Source organism: Dipodomys merriami, unplaced genomic scaffold (assembly GCF_024711535.1).
Source record: "Dipodomys merriami isolate MVZ:Mamm:240054 unplaced genomic scaffold, mDipMer1.0.p SCAF_3, whole genome shotgun sequence".
In the NCBI taxonomy this organism is placed as follows: domain Eukaryota; kingdom Metazoa; phylum Chordata; class Mammalia; order Rodentia; family Heteromyidae; genus Dipodomys; species Dipodomys merriami.
The window spans coordinates 102,256,490-102,275,505 of record NW_027204492.1 but is presented as its reverse complement, the minus strand read 5'-3'; the positions used below and the strand labels follow the sequence as shown (position 1 = coordinate 102,275,505).

Sequence of the window (19,016 nt, the reverse complement as noted above, 5' to 3'; positions counted from 1 at the left end):
CAAGGCCTCATGCATGCTAGGCAAGCACTCTACCACTGAGCCACCTTCCCAGTCCAAAGATCTTTTGTGTTAACTTCTACTTGGAGCACCAATTTGTTGTCATAAACATGGACTTTGAAGGAGATGGCTGTGGTTCTCTTTTGTTGTTGGTGTTGTTAGTCATGGGGTTTGAACTCAAGACCTTGGGCATTGTTCCTGAGCTTTTTCACTCAAGGCTAGTGCTCTACCACTTTGAGCCACGGCCCCATTTCTGGTTTCCTTGTAGTTAATTAGAGGTAAGAGTCTCATTGACTTTTCCTGTCTGGGCTAGTTCAAACTGCGATCCTCAGATCTCAGGCTCCTGAATTCCTAAGATTACAGGCATGAGCCACTGTGACTGACAGTGATTCTCTTTAGAGCACACTTCCAGCTTGGATTTCCATATCCTCCAAATACACTTATGTTTCCTTCTCTTCCTTCCTCCCTTCCTCATTTCCTCCCTCCCTACCTTCTTTCCTCCTTTCTTCCTCCCTTTCTTCCCTTCTTTCCTTTGCCAATCCCTTCCCTTCCCTTTCCTCTGTCTCTGCTTTTCCTCTCTACCATTCTTAGCATCAACAGAATGAAATTTAAAAGTTCTCATGTCCCAAAATACTTAGGCAGAGAAATACTGGACTCAAAATGCATATGCTCAGATCTCCTTAAGTCCAATAGTCTCAGAATATGAAACTAAAAAAATTAAAATGGTAAAATTATATTGATCATTTTCCACCAAAAGGAGATAGATAATGATTTTTACACTTACAGTTAGCAGAAGTCTGTAGATGAAGTGCAATTTGCCACATAAATGAAAAAAATGATATTTCAAATGGAAGGCAATAAACCAGCATTTTTAGGTCTGAGCTGTTCGATGGTTTTACTCAAATCTTTTCACCAAGGGCTGATTCAACCACAGATAAATCAATAGGTACTTTAGAGTGCTTCTGAAAGGAAAAACTAATTTAAACAAACCTTACATTTAGTGTCAGTATTTATAAGTCTAATGCATTTAAAAATAGAACATTTGAGACAGGGGCCATTCTTCAGACATCACCAAAAAGACCAAAGGGACAATAAAATATAAAAAATTATGGAAGACTTTAATAATAGAAATATGCACTCCAAATACAATTTAAGACTTGATAAACCTTAATGCACTATTAACTCCACCATCTAAACCTTGACATTTTCTGATTCCCTTCACTTGACTATCATGTCTAATAATCAGACCCTATAGTCAAATTCTGCTGCTCTCCTGGGTTTATCTTACTTATCCAAAGATTTGTGACACTTCAAAAATATTATGTGCTTTCTTTTTTTGTAAAAAAAGGAGGACTGAGCCTCAATAAAAGAATACCAGTGTGTGTTGAAGTAAAGCATATGAATTGTAGAAACATAGAATGACTTAATCTTCTAAAAGCATTGATCAAATCTCTGACTTTATTTAGCACGTCATGAAGTTAAAAAATGGTCAAACATTATGGAAATGTTATCATTTTCCCCTGGAATGAGAGAATTAACATAATATGTAGGTCAACTCTTTAGTGACGGTGTTAGAGTATGTAATTTATCCATTTTGTTAGTGCTAATTCAGTTGGAAGAAAAGAGAGACCAAATATTACATATTAGGTGTGGTGATTAGAGAATAATTGTAACCTATTATACTAAGACATTGCATAAAATGCTTTTTAATACACTTTCTCAGCTAATGAGATATATACAAAATATCTTCCCTTACACACAGAATTTTCTGCCTGACTTCCTATCTGCTCTATCCAAATTTCCACACTTTAGTCTGTATTTATGACAAGGTAGTCATCTTTCAGAAACAAAATTTGAGAATCTCTGTCAGAATCCAATTAAAAATTTCCCTCCCTTTCAAAGTAGCACTGGACTTAAAATTCATAGAGGATTTCACAGTACACTACTCAGTTCCAGCATCTGTCCTCAAGGAATTATTTATTTTATTTGTAATCACTTATTGTTTTCTTATTTTTAACAAAATATATGTACTAGTTCCCAGTTCTTTTACTGAACTTGAGTAGGAATTTTCTTCTCCTTTCTAAATCAACTCAATGCCAATGTTTTAAGAAGCTAATTATTATTTTTACAAATATGTAAAAATAAGACCTGCAACTTACTCCATTTTAGCCTTCTTGGATTTTAGGTCTAAGTTTTCACAAAAATCCAGACTTTATCTTATTAGGTTTTTCTTAAGACATCCATGTTTTGGAATATAAAATAATATATAGATAATTTAAAACTAAGAGGCAGTTAAATTTCTTTTATTTTAAACACTTCTAGCTATATATAAATATTACATATATTTATATATTATATATAAATGTAAACACATATTTATTGAGATTATATACATCTATGATATATAGAAAGTTTATATATATTAAACCAGTGCAAATAATTTCCACTAGCTTGTAAAGGGGACCAATAAATTACAATTTATATATCTGATTTCCCATCCTATTTCTGCTACAAATTAGATAATAGAACTTGGACAATAAACTGATTTCTTTAGTCACTAGAACTCTGCTATAATATCAAGACATTGAAAGAACTGAATTGTTTGTACAATACCTTGTCTATACTTGCTATGTTTTATATTATTACCCATGTCAGAGAAAGTGAGATCCTTTCTATAAATTTCATATTAATATTTTCTTCACTGAAAAGGATAATTTTGTGACGACTCTCAGATATAAACAGTTCTGTTCTCTCTGCATGAATGTATGTCCTGTCTTGCTAGCCATTTTATAAGCATTGATACCAGCAGTCATGATTCAACTTTTTGCCTAGACAGTATCCCATCTGTTATAAACAAAAGAAGCCAAATAAATAAGTGCTAATGATTTTACCGTAAGTCCTGTAGGAGCACTTTCCCTATCCCATCTATGATAGACCACGTTGTTTCCCTGACAGCAGATTCATAGCCATCATACCACAAGTTTGATGGTTGTGGAATTCGTTCTTTGCTTTGAGTGTGTAAATTCTCCTCTAGGGTATCATTTGTTTATTAATGTGTCATAAGTTGCTGCTTCCTATTAGCTCTTACAGTAAATAGGACTACAGCATTGGTTGAATATTACTTTATTTTTAGCTTTCTAAATCACCTCCTGACGAACAAAAACAGTAAACATGCATTAAAACATTGAAAGTAATTTGAAAATAGTGCTATCCTGTGGAGATTGAATTTCTAGACATTACCAGACAGTTGCAAATCAGCTAGAGATTAAAAAGGCAGATAAATGAGTAGATCCAAGGGTAAGTCATCTGGAGCCATTTTCTGGAGATTAAGGGTCACTTGAATGTATAAAAAGAAAATGTGCAATGATTAGAGTCCATAATTCCCTTCAACTTGAGTCATTCTTGTCCCTCCCTCTCTGAGATCCAAAGTGAAAATTAAAAACACTTACCTGGTTTTCTATGCTTCACACTAATTACATATCAAAGAATGGAAGGTATCATATGACAACCAGTGTGTGTTTTTTTGCCACAAAACGGGAAAAAGATTTGAGAATAAAGGAAACAATGCTGATAATAAGGTGGAACACATACTGAGCGCCCAAAGACAGGTAGTATTCTAATCACTTTACACGTTTTAGTCTTTAATATTATGTTCTCCTTATACAAATGAGTGAAAAGAGGCCTAAAGATCCAAGTATTAGTGTCTTTTTCCTTATACAAATGAGTGAAAAGAGGCCTAAAATCCAAGTATTAGTGCCTAGTTCTCAAAAATTATGAGTAATTTTGTTTCAATCTGATTACTGACAGTTGAGAATTCTTCCGCTATCCTTCTTGTATAAAAAATATCTGGTATCTAATATGATATGCTACAACACATAAGCAAAACAAACAGTTCATATAGCAAAAAACTTGAGATGCTTAGATCTAAAAGATTTATGTGGAAGGTTCAAAATTAAGAATGTACTGATTTATTTCCTAGAAAGTTCTTGGTTCCTTAAAAATTCTAAAGAATTGGAAAAGTAGGTGTTATTCTAAAGCCTAAATATTTTCTTAAGGTGTTGTTCAATGTATGCTAAGGTAGTTAATACTTTAACTTATATAATTCGTTTCTGACAAAAATATCATAGAAAGAGCCTGGAAAGAACATGCTCTAGTTTATAGCAGAAAAAATTAATAAATAATGCATGAGCAATATTGCTGGCAAGCCCTAAAAGGGCTGTCTTTTTCACTTCAGTGTGAAGCTAGAAGTAAAATTTAACATACCTTATTCTTTTTCAAAGATGTTTCTTTTCCATTATTTTCCATGCTGAAAGATTTCCTCTACCTTTCATATGCTCAACTAAGAAAAAAAGTTCTGCGGAAGTGGCGCTGTAGCTCAAGTGGTAGAGCGTTCGCCTTAAGCTGAAGAGCTGAGGGACAGCGCCCAGGCCCAGAGTTCAAGTCCCATGACCGACAAAAAAAAAAAAAGAAAAAAAGAAAAAATTTCTGCATCTTTCATATCTGTTTCTTTGCTTCCTTGTTGTCATATTGGTTTGATTTCTTAAATATATTTTGAATATGAACCCCTTTATTACCCCTGCCCAATAAAAAGTACCCTTTTGGAGTCACCATATTTTCTAAAATGAGTGCAGTTGCTTTACAATTTGTTCTACTTCGTTTAGTCTTGTTTTCCATACAATCCATTTTTCTCATAACAATCAGGGAAATCTTCTCTACAATCCATATTTTATAATACTATAATATAAAGTCCCGATATTGACTTTCAGCCTGATGCTTGTGCATATTTCTTGTTACTGGTCCTTTATATATATTTTATAGACAAACTATAGTTTCTGAAACCAAGGTCTCTTAAGGAATTTTGCAGTTTGTTAAGGTTTTTCATTTCTTCTAGTCTTTGTGCATATTGTTGCCTAAAATAACTCTCTTCAGAATTCAAAAATATTATTTTTTGTTATTTACTTCAAATACTTGTCCAACATTTCATTTTAGCATGTCCACTAATGTGTACAATGCATTTGAGTAACTGTTAAACTTTCATTCCCTTTTACAAGACAATTCAAATCTCATCATGTATGAGGCCTTCATTTTTCTTTCTTTGAAATCACTTTGGTTATCTCCCTCTCTTTACATATATATGTTATTTATATATTGTTATTGTAAAAAATTATTGTAAAATTTGTATACAGAGGGGTTAGAGTTACATAAATCAGTAGTGAGTACATTTCTTTTTGTACAGTGTCCCCCCTTCCTTTGCTCTCTCCCAGTTTTGTCCTCCTGCCCCTACCCACAAGTTTCAATCGTGTGCTTGTACATGTTTTCCTGAATTCTGAGAGGCTGAGGGCAAGAAAGCTATTTTTATAATTCTAGAAAAATCCTTGAAAACATATTTAGAGATGTTTTGTGAGATTGACTAATATTAAATGGGTAATGGGTTTGCTTATTAAGTATATTAGATTCACTTGTTCACTAGATGGTATAAGAAAATAGAGATGTCTACATTCCTTAAAATTCTTCAGATTTTTCATAAATGTTTATTGTGTTATTCCATGTATAACACTGAATGACTCAGATACCTATTTCTAAATTCCTTGTCTTCTGGCTTTGTTGTGGCCCAATGATGTAGAGATAGTAAGCAATGAGATTCAAATAAAGAACAAGCAGTTGGACACTTAACAAATGATTTTTTTTTTTAGAAATTGTGAATCTGGCATTTTATTCTTTTCTCAGTTTCTACCCTAGTATAATACATTGTATACTTTCAAAGTTCATTCAATGTCCAGACACTTAAATAGCAAGCAGAAGTGGTATGAATTATATTAAAGTTTCATTTATTCAGAGCTCTTCCAAAATAATATCTGAGCATGAGTTCTATTCTCGGGTATTCCAAGTTCTAAACCTGATCTAGGATCCAGCAAAGTAAAAATAAGATGTTGATTTAATGATTTGATTCAGTAGAATCTATCAGGAAGGAATTGTCCTTATGTAACATGGCAGAATGCTTCTTTTGACAACATAGTATCCCAGTCTCAAACCAAATGGATATGGACAGTTAAGAAGTATGATGTTTCAATACTTTTATCAAATATTACTTCCTGCCTACATGCATCAATAACTTTAACTCTTACCATGGCAACCACTATTGTAAGAGCTGGACAGAATTATTCTTTTCCTTCCATTGTACTTAATAGGTCAGCTACATTTTACTTCTCTGTTGAGTTTGCCAATTTTAGCGGAAATTTAAGCATGATTTCCTTCCCAACCTAACTCTTCCTTCATTCTATTTTCCTAGATAAAAATATCTCGAACACTTTTCAAACTGATCCTGGTTTTATGACTATTTTTTTTCTCAGAAAATGTAATAAACATGGTGGACAAAGTGTTGTATGGTTTCCTGATAAGAGACAACCCTATAGAATAAAATCAGTTACACAATGGAGACTATACTTCTTTTTATTCTGAATGAGTTAAATTCACTCCCTTGGAAGCACTCACTTTTTGTTCACAGTAGGTCACCATATTTATTCTGCTTTGTTACAGGAACTCTACATATTGTATGAAAGTATCCATCTCACTGACAGTGGGAGAAAATGACACTGGACTCTGCTACAATTCTAAGATGAAGTATTTTGAAAAAGCTGAACTTAGCAAAAGCAAGGAGATTTCATGCCGTGACATAGAGGACTTTTTGCTACCAACCAAAGAACCTGAAATCCTTTGGTATAAGGTATCAATTATAGATGATTTTATTGTTTATAAATAGCTTAATGTGAGTCATATTCTGGGAGAAATAGGAAAAAGATTAGATTGATGGGACATAGTTAAGGTCGATCTTCCTAGAATGTTCTGACAAGTTTTGCTGTTTTTAAAAATCACTGGTTTTTTTTTTTTTTTTTTTTACCCCCTCCATTGTTTTCCCCCTACCATCCCCTCCCTCCCTCCCTTCCCCAAGGTTCTTTTTTTTTTTTTTTTTTTTGATCGTGATTAAGTGATTACTTAATTTCCGGAAATTCACAGTATTGTGGAATAATGATGCTCATTTAAAGTCACAAGTTCATTCTAACTTTCCTGGAGCAAATTTTCTATCACAGTCTGTAATATATAACGGTGCTCATATGTTATATACCATATATGTGATCAGCAGCATGGGGATATTTAGTAGTGGTTCAACCAGATGAGTGGTTTTTATAAGTAAAATATTATTATAGGTATTCTGTTATAATAAATTTTTCCTGTTTATTTGTTGTAGAAATTTTTCTGCATCTATGATAGTTGAGATTGATGATTTCTGGAACTAAATTATGTTGAACACTCATTTTAAGGTTCTTTATATTAGCAGTCCATAATGTTCACAAATGTTCCCAAATTAAGGTGGCAAACTTAAATGAAACATTCTATTTAATGGAAACAACTTTGTTCATATTAAAAAAGTTTTAACATATAAACATACTCATCTTAAAGAAACAGTATCTGAGAAATTTCATAACATTGCAAAATACTATCAGACAAAAATCATTTCATCTTAAAATAATCTACCCTCCTTTTAGCTATCACATCATTAATTTTCACTGACATTCTAATGATTGAAATTTTAAGTGTACAATGCTGTATAAGATTTTTTTTTCATCTTGAATGAAACAGTATAGCTATGCACTTGTTGCTCATGCCTGTAATCCAAGCTACTTAGAAGGCTGAGATTTGAGGATCATGGTTTGAAGCCAGCCCAGGCAGAAAGGTCCATAAGTCCATTATTTCCAGCTAACCTACAAAAGGCCAGAAGTGGAGATGTAGGTCAAATAATAGAGCCCCAACCCTGAGTGCAAAAGCTAAGGAACAGTCCACAATCCAGACCCTGAGTTTAAGCCCCAGTACTGCCACAGACACAGACACACAGACACACAGACACAGACACAGACACACACACACACACACACACACACACACACACACACACAGAGTATAGATGTGATAAAAATAAAACCATAGGGTATTTTCTGCATGGATTAACAATTTTAACTGTATAGTTTGCTGAAAGTAGGACCTTAAAATTTTTAGCCTTTCAATTACTAGTTTACAAATGCCAAAATCAAAATGTTAACCCTTAAAAGTAATTACTCATAATTCTCTTATCAGAAATCAAACAAGAAATCTTAGCAACTTTAAAAACATTTTGCCACAATTAATCAGTGTCCCCATTTAAGTAAGTTTGTAAGTATTCAGAGTTTGTAAGGAAAGTCTTGACATATTTTTTTTTTTCAGTTTGTCCTTTGGTCTTTTTTTTTTAATCCTAGATGTTAAATGGCTCTGAAATACCCACAAACTGTTTTCAGTTCCTGTGTAATGTTTTATTTTTTCCCTGTTTATTCTTTCGTATTGCTAATCTTTGGAAATCTATTGGCCTGCCTTCCACAAGCAGATTCTTAATAAAACTTTGATGGGGCATTGTGTTAGAGCAATTGAGCACAAAGTTTCTAAAAACAAATACTTTTCAAATTCTCAGATGTAGACATTCAGTGTTGATATATACAACTTCTTCACTGTTTGCTAACAAGTTGGACTGTGTATCATTTATTATCATTTTGCAGAGAGAATTTCAAAATTTGCTGAATGATGAGGGACTACATATCCTCACACATACGTAATTAAAAAATAACTGGTCGCATACTGGTTCTTTAATCAGATTTCTGTCATCACCACAATCATTTTGACCTTAAGCTATAAAAGTCATTATAATGAAATGGTGGGTGGAGATAGAGTGTATGCAGAATTTAAAAGCTTTCTGACATTTTATTTTTTCCATAGCCAACATATAATCTATCAAGTATTGAAAAGATGAGATTTAAAAGCTACTTCTAAATTAGAATACTGCAAAATAATTAACCTGGCTAAGTATAGATTCTAAACATTCAGTACACAATTTACACAATTATGAGGGTTTATATAACTGTTATGAGCAAATAAAATGTAGATTTTTAATCTAAAATAACCATGTAATCACCTCCACACACAATTACACAGATTAGGAACTAAGCCACATAAAATCACAGTCTAAAAAATCCGATTTGCCAATAAAATTTTTAGAAATACTACACCACTCAATCATATCAAAGGGTTTAAGACTATTTTATTCTCATTCCACTGATTGTAAATCTGGCTAGAGGATATGGAGTTCTGTTTTGGCACAAACAGAAATCTATGAGCCAATAGCATCATAATCCAAAGCTTTATTCAGAGATTATAATATGTTAGGGCTATCAACAATGACAATACATATTCATGAAATTTTAAAGACTTTGCACACAAATGTTATTCATTTCTTTCAAGGAGTATAATATACATGACATGAACAGACTTAAATGTATTAAATATGACACTTAAAATATTAAAATAGCATTTTATTTTATATAACTGTTTTCCTAATTTAAATTCAAATAATATGTATTCAAATTTCAGTGTGGTTAATTTTTCAATAATCAAATATAAAGTATTAGCCTTTAAAATAATGTTAGTAGTACTTAACATGTTGTTGGTTTTGTTTTTGTTTTTGGTCAGTTGTGGGGCTTGAACATGGGGCCTGAGCTCTGTCCCTGGGCCTTTCTGTGCTCAGGGCTAGTGCTCTACAATCTGAACCACAACCCTACTTTTGGTATTTAAGTGGTAAATTGGAGATTAGAGTCTCATGGGGACTTTTCTGCCGGGGCTAGCTTCGAACTGCAATCCCTAGATCTCAGCCTCCTGAATAGCTAGGACACAGGTGTGAGACATCGGCACCCAACAAACATCTTTATTCTAATGTCTAATAAATCAATACATAACTGATATGTAAGTATTCAGTATAAGTACATATGTATGTAAGTCTCATATAAATCTGTATGAGAAATTAGTAATATGACTCTTTCTAAAAATTCTCTTCAAATTCAGGTACATGATTTCCAAAGGCTTTAAAGATAAATAAATTTACTTAGCATTAATTAAAAATGTTTATTCCCTTTAAAAGGCAACTTTAAATATGAATGATTTAGTGACACCATACTCTATTTTTCAGTTACTGTAAGTACTATCTAAATTCTATGTTCTTCCTATAGGAATGTAGGACGAAAACATGGAGACCAAGCATTGTATTTAAAAGAGACACATTGCTTATAAGAGAAGTCCGAGAAGATGACATTGGAAATTATACCTGTGAATTAAAATATGGAGGCTTTGTTGTAAGGAGAACTACTGAATTAACTGTTACAGGTAATCAATATCTTCAATATATCATCTAATTTTAATGAAGTTACTGATTATATTAATTTGGCAACTGTAAGTTCATGTTTTAAATATTTTACTTAAGCATAAAAAAGTCCTTAATGGAATGAATAGTGTATTTCTATAGGTGAAATTTATCCCACTTTCTTTTAAATTATTTTGGCTGAAATACATTTGAAAAGTTAACAGGACTATGCTTAGAGAATTGTAGCAAAGTTAGCTTTTGAAAGCACTTGACGTAATGAGTTTATAGTTTTAGAAAATTATGCTTATATTGCAGTGATATCTTTTTTGCAAACATTTTATGGAGTGGTGAAACGGATTATACGAAATATATCTTTGTGATAGTGCCTTACTCCAAATTAGAAAAGACATTTTTTTCTGTATTACTTACCACTCTGAAAGATGTGAAAATAATGTAAGTCCATGCACAATCATCAAATAATGTGAAATGGTAGCTACAGAGTCATCCCTGTATCTGGTTGATAAAGTGGAAGGACATGAGAACATGGTTCCGAACATTTCTGATTATCAAGACCCCACAATTCACACACCACATGAACATCACAACTTTTCGAACATTGTTTTACTCGTGTATAAAATGATTATCAAATTTGCTTGCTGCAATGTTTTGGCAAGGATCAAATGAGGTAAGGTGATGGGTAAGAAATAATTCTACAACATGCAGGCTTATACCCAAATCTTTTTGTCATGTATAAATTGTCTTTTTAATTTGTAGTTGTAGTAATAATATACTATACTAAAAGTAGTTACACAAAAATGAGAGGCTGAATAGAAGCTAAAATAAAAATGTAAAGATAATATTCATGAGAAAGACTGTTAATGGTATTTCAAATAGCCATATGTGTGAAATATTTATAGCAAAATAAAAGAACAATAACTATTTTAAAGAGACTTTTAATTATTCACTGATACACTTAAAACAGACTTCTTTTATTTGAGAAATAAACCTGTAATAGTCACACACATATTATAATGATCAAGTACGTTGGGAAAATGTGATATATTTGGGATTAATGTGATTTGTTCCATGGAATTTATTTAACAAATAGGAATTATTCTGACAGAGAGTAATTTAATTAGATTTGGAAATATTTGATGTCAGACATAATAAATTTCATGCATGCAATATACTGTAGATTTAACAGTCCACATACATATAGCCTCTGATTTGTGTTACGTAACTATGATAAACATGTATAATTTACAATCATTTTTATTTCAATTTTTGTATAATAGTTATCCATATGAAAAATTCAGATAAATACTTTAACATTTTACCTCCTTATACTTTAATAATCCAGTGGAAATATGTCTATACACATATTTATATTTTATCCATTTATTTTTTACATTTAATCTGTGTACAGAAGTAGCTTTTACAAGCAGTTGATATTGAAACAAATATGAAGGAAAAAGATAATCTGAATGGAAAAAATATGTATCCTGGTCCTTATATTTTAAAATGTAACATTCATCCTTGGAAACTAGAACTTTCCCCTTTCTAGAAATAAAATACAAAGATTCAAGACTGGTCTCTATTTGAAGCAAATGAAAAGTGAAGAAGGTTCCAACCTGTTAAAATAACTCATATATCATTTAGTATAACCAATAACAGAACTCTTTGCTTCTAAATGATTCAAAGAGTATTTATGTCTTGATATCCAAAGGAAATATGTGATTTTAGGTTAACTATTGAAAAATATTATTTAAACAAATTATTGTGATTCATTGAGATAAGGTCATCCATATGCATATATATATATATATATATATATATATATATATATATATATATATATAATGCTTTAATCATGACCATACACTCTTGAACATTTTCTCCTACTCCCTCCTTGCCCTCTCCCTCTTCCCACCATCTAAGAGTACCCTTTCTAATTTTAGGTCACCTTTGTTTTAGCTTTCTACATGTGATTTTCTGGTTTTCCCAACAGTAGGTTAAAGTATATATGATTTTTCCAACACTTTTTGGGGAAATATATATTGTCTGGTACTGTTGTCAAGAATAAATTGTCTGAAAATATGTGGATTTGCTTGTGAGTGTTCTAGCGCTGTTCCATTGGTCGATGTGTGTGTGTTTGTAGGCCAATGTAATCCTGTTGTTTCTAGGATGGCTTTGTTATTATGTTTCAAAATCAGACATTAGGCCTTCATCTTTGCTCAAGATTACCTTGCGTATTTTCTGTGATTCTGTATGGGTTTTAGGATTTCTTTTAGCTATCTGGATAATGTGATTAGTAGTTTATTCAATTAAATCTGGAGATTGCATTGGCTATTATAGGGATTTTAACAATTTTAATTTTGTTAACTCATGAAAATCCATTGTCCTTCAACTTGTAATGTATTCTTGATTTTTTCTTCATTGTTTATAGCCTTAAGCAGTTTTATTCTTAGGTATTTTTTATTTTTAGTGACGATTTGGAATGGTATTTCTTTCCTGATTTCTTTCTCAGTAAGTTCATTATTATGTATAGAAAAGTTAACGATTTTTGGAGGTCTATTTGAATAGTTTATTGTATTTGTTTTACAGTTCCAATAATGTTCTAATAATGTTTTGGTAAAGTCTTTAGTTTTTTCTCTATGCTTGTATGACTCTGTTTTTTTCTTTTGAAATTTCTCTGGCTAAAATTCCTAGTACATCATTCAATAAGAGTGATGAGAATGGACACTCTTGTTTCATTTTTGACAATAGGAGACATGCTTTCAGATTTTCCTATTCAGGATGATAAGGATTTGTAATACATGGTCTTCATTTTGTTTAGTTACAATCCCTCTATATCTAAATTATGCATTTTTTGTTTTTTATTTATAAAAAAATATAGTATATAGAGGGGTTACAGTTACATGAGTAAGGTAATGAGTATATTTCCTATCAAGCATTGTTACCTCCTCCTTTGTTTTTCCCCTACCGTCCTTTCTCATCCCTTCTCTCCCCATCTCCCCAACTTCCCCTCCCCCTCCAAGTTGTAAAGTTCCTTTTCAACGTAGTGTCTTGTACATGTCATTGTTACAATAGGTCAACCTGTATCCTTGTTTCAGCATTTTGTTATTTCCCTTCCCCTCCCCAAATTAGAAAAATGTATATACAAGATGCAGGGCACTGACATCAAATACAGTGAAAACAGGGGCTATACCATGGAGGAAGTGCATACAAGAGAAACAAAAATAAATCACATAGTACGTTGAATATGTTAAATACAATATCAAGAAAGAAAAAACAAGGTATGTCCCTATCTTGGGGTTCATTTCACTTAACATCATCTTTTTTATTCTTTTTTTTTATTGTGAAAATACCATACAGAGGAGTTACAATTACATGGGCAAGATAATGAGTATATTTCTTATCAAGCATTGTTGCCTCCTCCTTTGTTTCCCCTTCCCATCCCTTCCCATCTCCCTCCTACCCCCCCCCCACCATCCCTACCACCTCTTCCCACCCCCTACCCCCTGCCAAAGTTGTAAAGTTCATTTTTCGACATAACGTCTTGTACATCTCATGTTGCAATGGGTCCACCTGTATCCCTATTTAAACGATTTGTTTTTTATATGGTCATATGTACATAGCTTTTTGCCTTTTCTGTTTGTCCTAGACATATACTAGTTATTTCAAATAAAGGAAACCATGGGACCTATGTTTCTTTGGCCCTGGCTTACTTCACTTAATGTAATTTTTTCCAAGTCTTCCATTTCCAAACAAATGGGGTAATGTCATTCTTTCGGATCAAGAAAATGTGCTATATTATATGCGATGGAATTCTATGCAGTTTTTTCATTCTTATCCTCTACAGATGTTACAGTTCATCTGTGTTTTTTTTTAAACGTTTTTATTTGTATCTTTTTAAAGTTTGATTATGACATGCCTATCCATAGTCTTTTGAGTATTCTACTTGATTTTCTCTGTTTTAGATACACTGTTCTGAATTTTATTTTTTTCTATTTGCATTTCAGTTGAGAAAGTTTCTACTGACTTACTTTCAACCTTTTTTATTCTTTTCTCGACTGTGCCTTATCAAAGGCAATCTTCACTTCTGTTACAATCTCTTAAATTTCTAGTGTATATTAACCATCTAAAATTTCATGCTATTCTACTTTTCATTAGAATCCTTAGTATATTAAATATAGTCATTTAAAATTACCTTCTGGTGATTCTATCATTTTATCATATCCAAGTGTGGTCATGATACTTGTTAATATGTTTTGTTGCTTTTGTGGCTTGTGTTCCAAGTAAGTTGCTGTAGTAATGACTTTCTGAATTAATATGTATACCAAATTTTGGGCATAGTAAGCCCAGGAAATTTTGTTCACAAGAAGATGGTTTTCCCTCTGTTTTTTATACTTTTTAAAATTTTATTTAATTGTAAAGATGCTGTACAGAGGGGTTACAGTTACATGAGTAAGGCAATGACTACATTTCTTTTCGGGCATTGTTACCCCCTCCATTGTTGTTCTTCCACTATCCCTTACCTCCCCACTTCCCTCACTTTGAAAACAGAATGAAGACTCACAAGCAATTTACATGTACAGTAGAGATATGACTGAGAGTACAGTGTCATTTTAATTTTGGTATGCTCTAACTCATTAGGAATCTAGCTTGCTGAGCACTGGGGGCTTATGCCTGTAATCCTAGCCATTCAGTTCCCTGGGTTCTGAGGATCCCAGTACAAAGCCAGCCCAGGCAGGAAAGTCTGAGACTCTTATTTCCTGTTAATCACCAGGAAACTGGAAGTAGTCTGGCTCAGAGTGGTAGAGCACTAGTCTTGAGCAAGAAAAACTCAGGGCTAGGGCCCAGGCCCTGAGTTCAAGCACCACGAACCTACAGAAAAAAATAAAAGGAATCTAATATCATGTCTGACATAATTACTCAACAAATATGTATTCTTTTTGAATTAGTTAATTCAACACAAATGATACACTCCAGTATAAAGCAATTGCTTTAAGATTGTGTTTGCACCTGGCAAAATCATACAATGAGCACTTGAAAAGTAGAGAAATATTGCAGGATTAACTATTTCTATCAAGATCTAACACATTGTTTTTATTAATACTATTCAATATTATCTTAATCTTATTTTCTATATTATATTGTTGAGTTTTAAGTTAATTCAAAACTTCACTTTTATTAATCAAGAAAAAATGTCTACCAGTAGTTGACTTTTTGATACCAACAGGGTTGAATTTTTCTTTATTTTTAATTTTATTTTACTGTAAAAGTGATGAACAGGAGGTTTACAGTTACAAGAGTAAGGTAATGAGTACATTTCTTTTTAAACACTGTCACCCCGCCCTCATTTTCTCCTGCTTACCCCTCCTTACTCCCCTCCCCCCAAGTTGTAAAGTTCATTTCCAAGATAGTGTCTTGTGAGTATCATTGGTTCATCATTTCACTATTTGTTCTGCTGTTTCTGTGATTTCCTTTCCCTTCTATGGATCAGATAAGCTTATATATAAGACAAAGAGTACAGAAAACTAAATCAGGAAGACAAAAAATAGAAATAACTGCATACAGGACATATTAATAACCTCTTGTTTCCAATTCTTGATGAATTTTTCTTATACTATATTTTGTGTTCATTTTTAATATGGAATCCAAATCTATAAAAAAAACATGTTATTCTTGATTCAGGAATTCATTGTATTAATATCTCTTTCTCTAGAAAAGTCAATATTTTTATCAGAGGATACCTTTGTTTTGGTTGAAATCATTATTAAAATTTTATAATCAAAAGCTTACATATAAAGCAGTGTTAAAGGCTATAACTCTATTCTTTTATTCTCCCTATAATGTTTTATTGGCCTCTTTTTAGACATAGTTTTTGCTTTTTACCCAACTGGGAAATTGAGAATTTGGCTAATATTTTTTTCACTAAATACAACCAATGTATATAAATTATTAACATTCAGCAACTTAACAAGTTATCAAAATAAACAACATAGACATACCCGAGAGACACCATTTTGTCCTGATTAAAGCTCTTAATTTCCCACTATTGTTTGTGTGCTACAATGGCGGTACATAAGAGGCATTTTTGTTTCCTTGTCCTTTGTGAACTTTAGTGGCTAGCTAAAAATTCATATACAAATTATATAGTTAAATTTTTCTCTCTTTCAGACAGTTGGACATACCCTTTGTCTTCTATTATATCTGATCTCATCAGATCCAAATTTCTTTTTAAATATTCATTGAATTGCATTGGTCTACAGTTCATTGTTTTTATGTAATAGTATGCTATCACATAATTTATTTTGACTTGTTGCAGATGTAAACAACATTGCCATTAATTACAGTATATAAACAAAGTTTCAGACTAGCCCAAACCCTTTATTTCTATGCCTAGGTAATAGAATAGAGTAATGGCATGAGACAGTAAAAATGTTTTATTAAGGAATATTTTCCAAATTAAATGTGAGAGTCGGGAAGATTAGTGAGGAAGTAGGGAAAAGGAAAACTAAGTGGGAAATAAAAGCAAGAAGGAAGCAACTGCCACAAGAATGTGATAGTTTTAGTAGCATTTTTATACTTGGTATAGCATCTTTAACAGAGTTAATGTAGCAGTATATTTAAACTACTTTCCAATCAACCATGGGTAAATTTATGCTCTCAAAAGGTACAGCTTCCCCCTGTTTTTATGGATGAAAAAGCTGAAGCAAAGAAAGGTTAAGTAGCTTTATCAAGGTCACAAAGCATCAGGATGACAAATTTAGGAATAAAATTTAATTCCCTGAAATTCAGTCTATGATTTACTCCACTGGATAATTAATAGTAAGACATTGTAGTTTTCATATTAACTCTGCTAACACAATGAAAGATTTATCTTTTAAGTTCAACTGAAATACATTGTTCTAAGACCTTTAATTCTTCTGCCACTGATGTAATTAAAATGGTGTGTTTCTGGTCTAGTTTGGAGGAGAAGTAATTGCTTTTATTTTTCTCTATTTCTTTTTTAAATGGCATATTTTATCTCTTGTTTTAAAGACTTTTTGTTTAATTATATCGGGGTTGAATCCCCAATGCTTTATTGACTATAATCTAATAAGAAATTATTATATTTAATTATAGTCTATCTTTCTAGAATTTACTTGACAAATTTACTAAAATCTTTTTATCAATGCCCATGAGTCATTATGTATATTATTTTTCATAGAATGAAGCATATTAAAGTATAGTTGGTGTTTATGAATTAGCAAGCAACATACAAGATGCAGGGCACCGGAATCAATTACGGTGAAAACAGGGGTTATACCCTGGGGGAAGAACATACAAAAGAAACCAAAAAATCTCATAGTACATTATAAGTATAGAGGGGAAGAGATAAAACAAAATGCTTGAATAGGGATGCAGCTTGACCCATTGTAACCATGAGATGTACAAGACACTATGTTGAAAATGAACTTTACAATTTGTGGGGGGGGGGGGAGGAGTTGTGGAGGTGGGGAGGGAAAGGATGGTATGGGAAAAACAAAGGAGGAGGTAACAATGCTCAATAGGAAATGTACTCATTACCTTACTCATGTAACTGTAACCCCTCTGTACACTATTTTGACAATTAAAAATGTAAAAGAAAAAAAGAAAAAAAAAAACAAGTAACATAATTTGAAACCCAAAAAACATTCAGAGGTGAACATGGAGAAACACAAATGTAATCCAGGCACTCTGAGGCAGAGACAGATAGATTTTAAGTCTGAAGCCAGCCTGGACTTCATAGTAAAACCCTATTTTTCTAAAGTTTATTAAACTTAATCTAAGGTTTTGAATTAAAAGAGAATAAGCTTTTTTTTTTTTTTTTTGATCATGGGTCTTGAACTCTGGGGCCCTATCCCTCAGCTTTTCAGCTCAAAGCTAGCGCTCTACCACTTGAGCTACAGCGCCTCTTCCAGGTTTCTAGTGGTTTATTGGAGGTAAGAGTTTCAGGGACTTTCCTGCCCTGGCTGACTTTGAACTGAGATCCTCAGATCTCAGCCTCCTGAGTAGCTAGGATTACAGGCATGAGCCCCCAGCTCCCGGCTTTAAAAGAGAACAAGCTTCGAATTAAATGAGAATAAGCATCAATATAGTGAAACATGAATATAATCAATTTGGTTGTTTTCTTTTTTAAAAAATGGTTGTGGTGCTTGAACACAGGGCCTGGGAGCTGTCTCTGAGTTCTTTTGCTGAAGGCTAATACTCTACCACTTTGAGCTATACCTCCACTCCTGGTTTTCTGATGATTAATTGGAGAATCTCAAGGACTTTCCTGCTCAGGCTGACTTTGAACTGCCATCCTTAGATCTCAGCCTTCTGAATAGCTAGAATTAAAGTCATGAGCCACTGGCACCCGGCCTGGCTGGCTTTTTAATGTAGAATTTAATCCTTAGAACAAACAGATTCTCTCATGTAATTTCTGACATTAACTACATTAACTTATTTAATATCTCAATATATTGAATAAATGATCCAAAAATGTATGAGTAATAAACACTTAATGTCAGATTATGACATTAAAATTCATGGTTTTACCCTGAAGCAGAAAATGTTTGTATTTTTAATATATTCTTAAATGTTTACTAAAATATATTAAATGTATTTTAAAATATATCAGTAATAAGGTTGACATATGTCATTTTTGACCATGGGAAAAATAATACATCTTACTTGGATGACTCATTAATATAAGCAAATACTTTTTTTTTATAAAAATGAATCCTGTTAATCCATCAAACTGTAGGTTTTCTCTCTTGCATGCATCAACCAGATG

General features: G+C 32.4%; 1 protein-coding gene across 1 annotated transcript in view; it reads left to right on the top strand.

The window, feature by feature from the left end:
• Positions 1-19,016, top strand: part of Il1rapl1 (interleukin 1 receptor accessory protein like 1) — a 1,184,015-nt gene that overhangs the window by 689,099 nt on the left and 475,900 nt on the right. The window contains exons 4-5 of the mRNA XM_070040687.1: positions 6,535-6,721; positions 10,080-10,233. Coding sequence (XP_069896788.1) covers positions 6,535-6,721; positions 10,080-10,233 — 341 coding nt within the window. The remainder of the gene's footprint in view (positions 1-6,534; positions 6,722-10,079; positions 10,234-19,016) is intronic.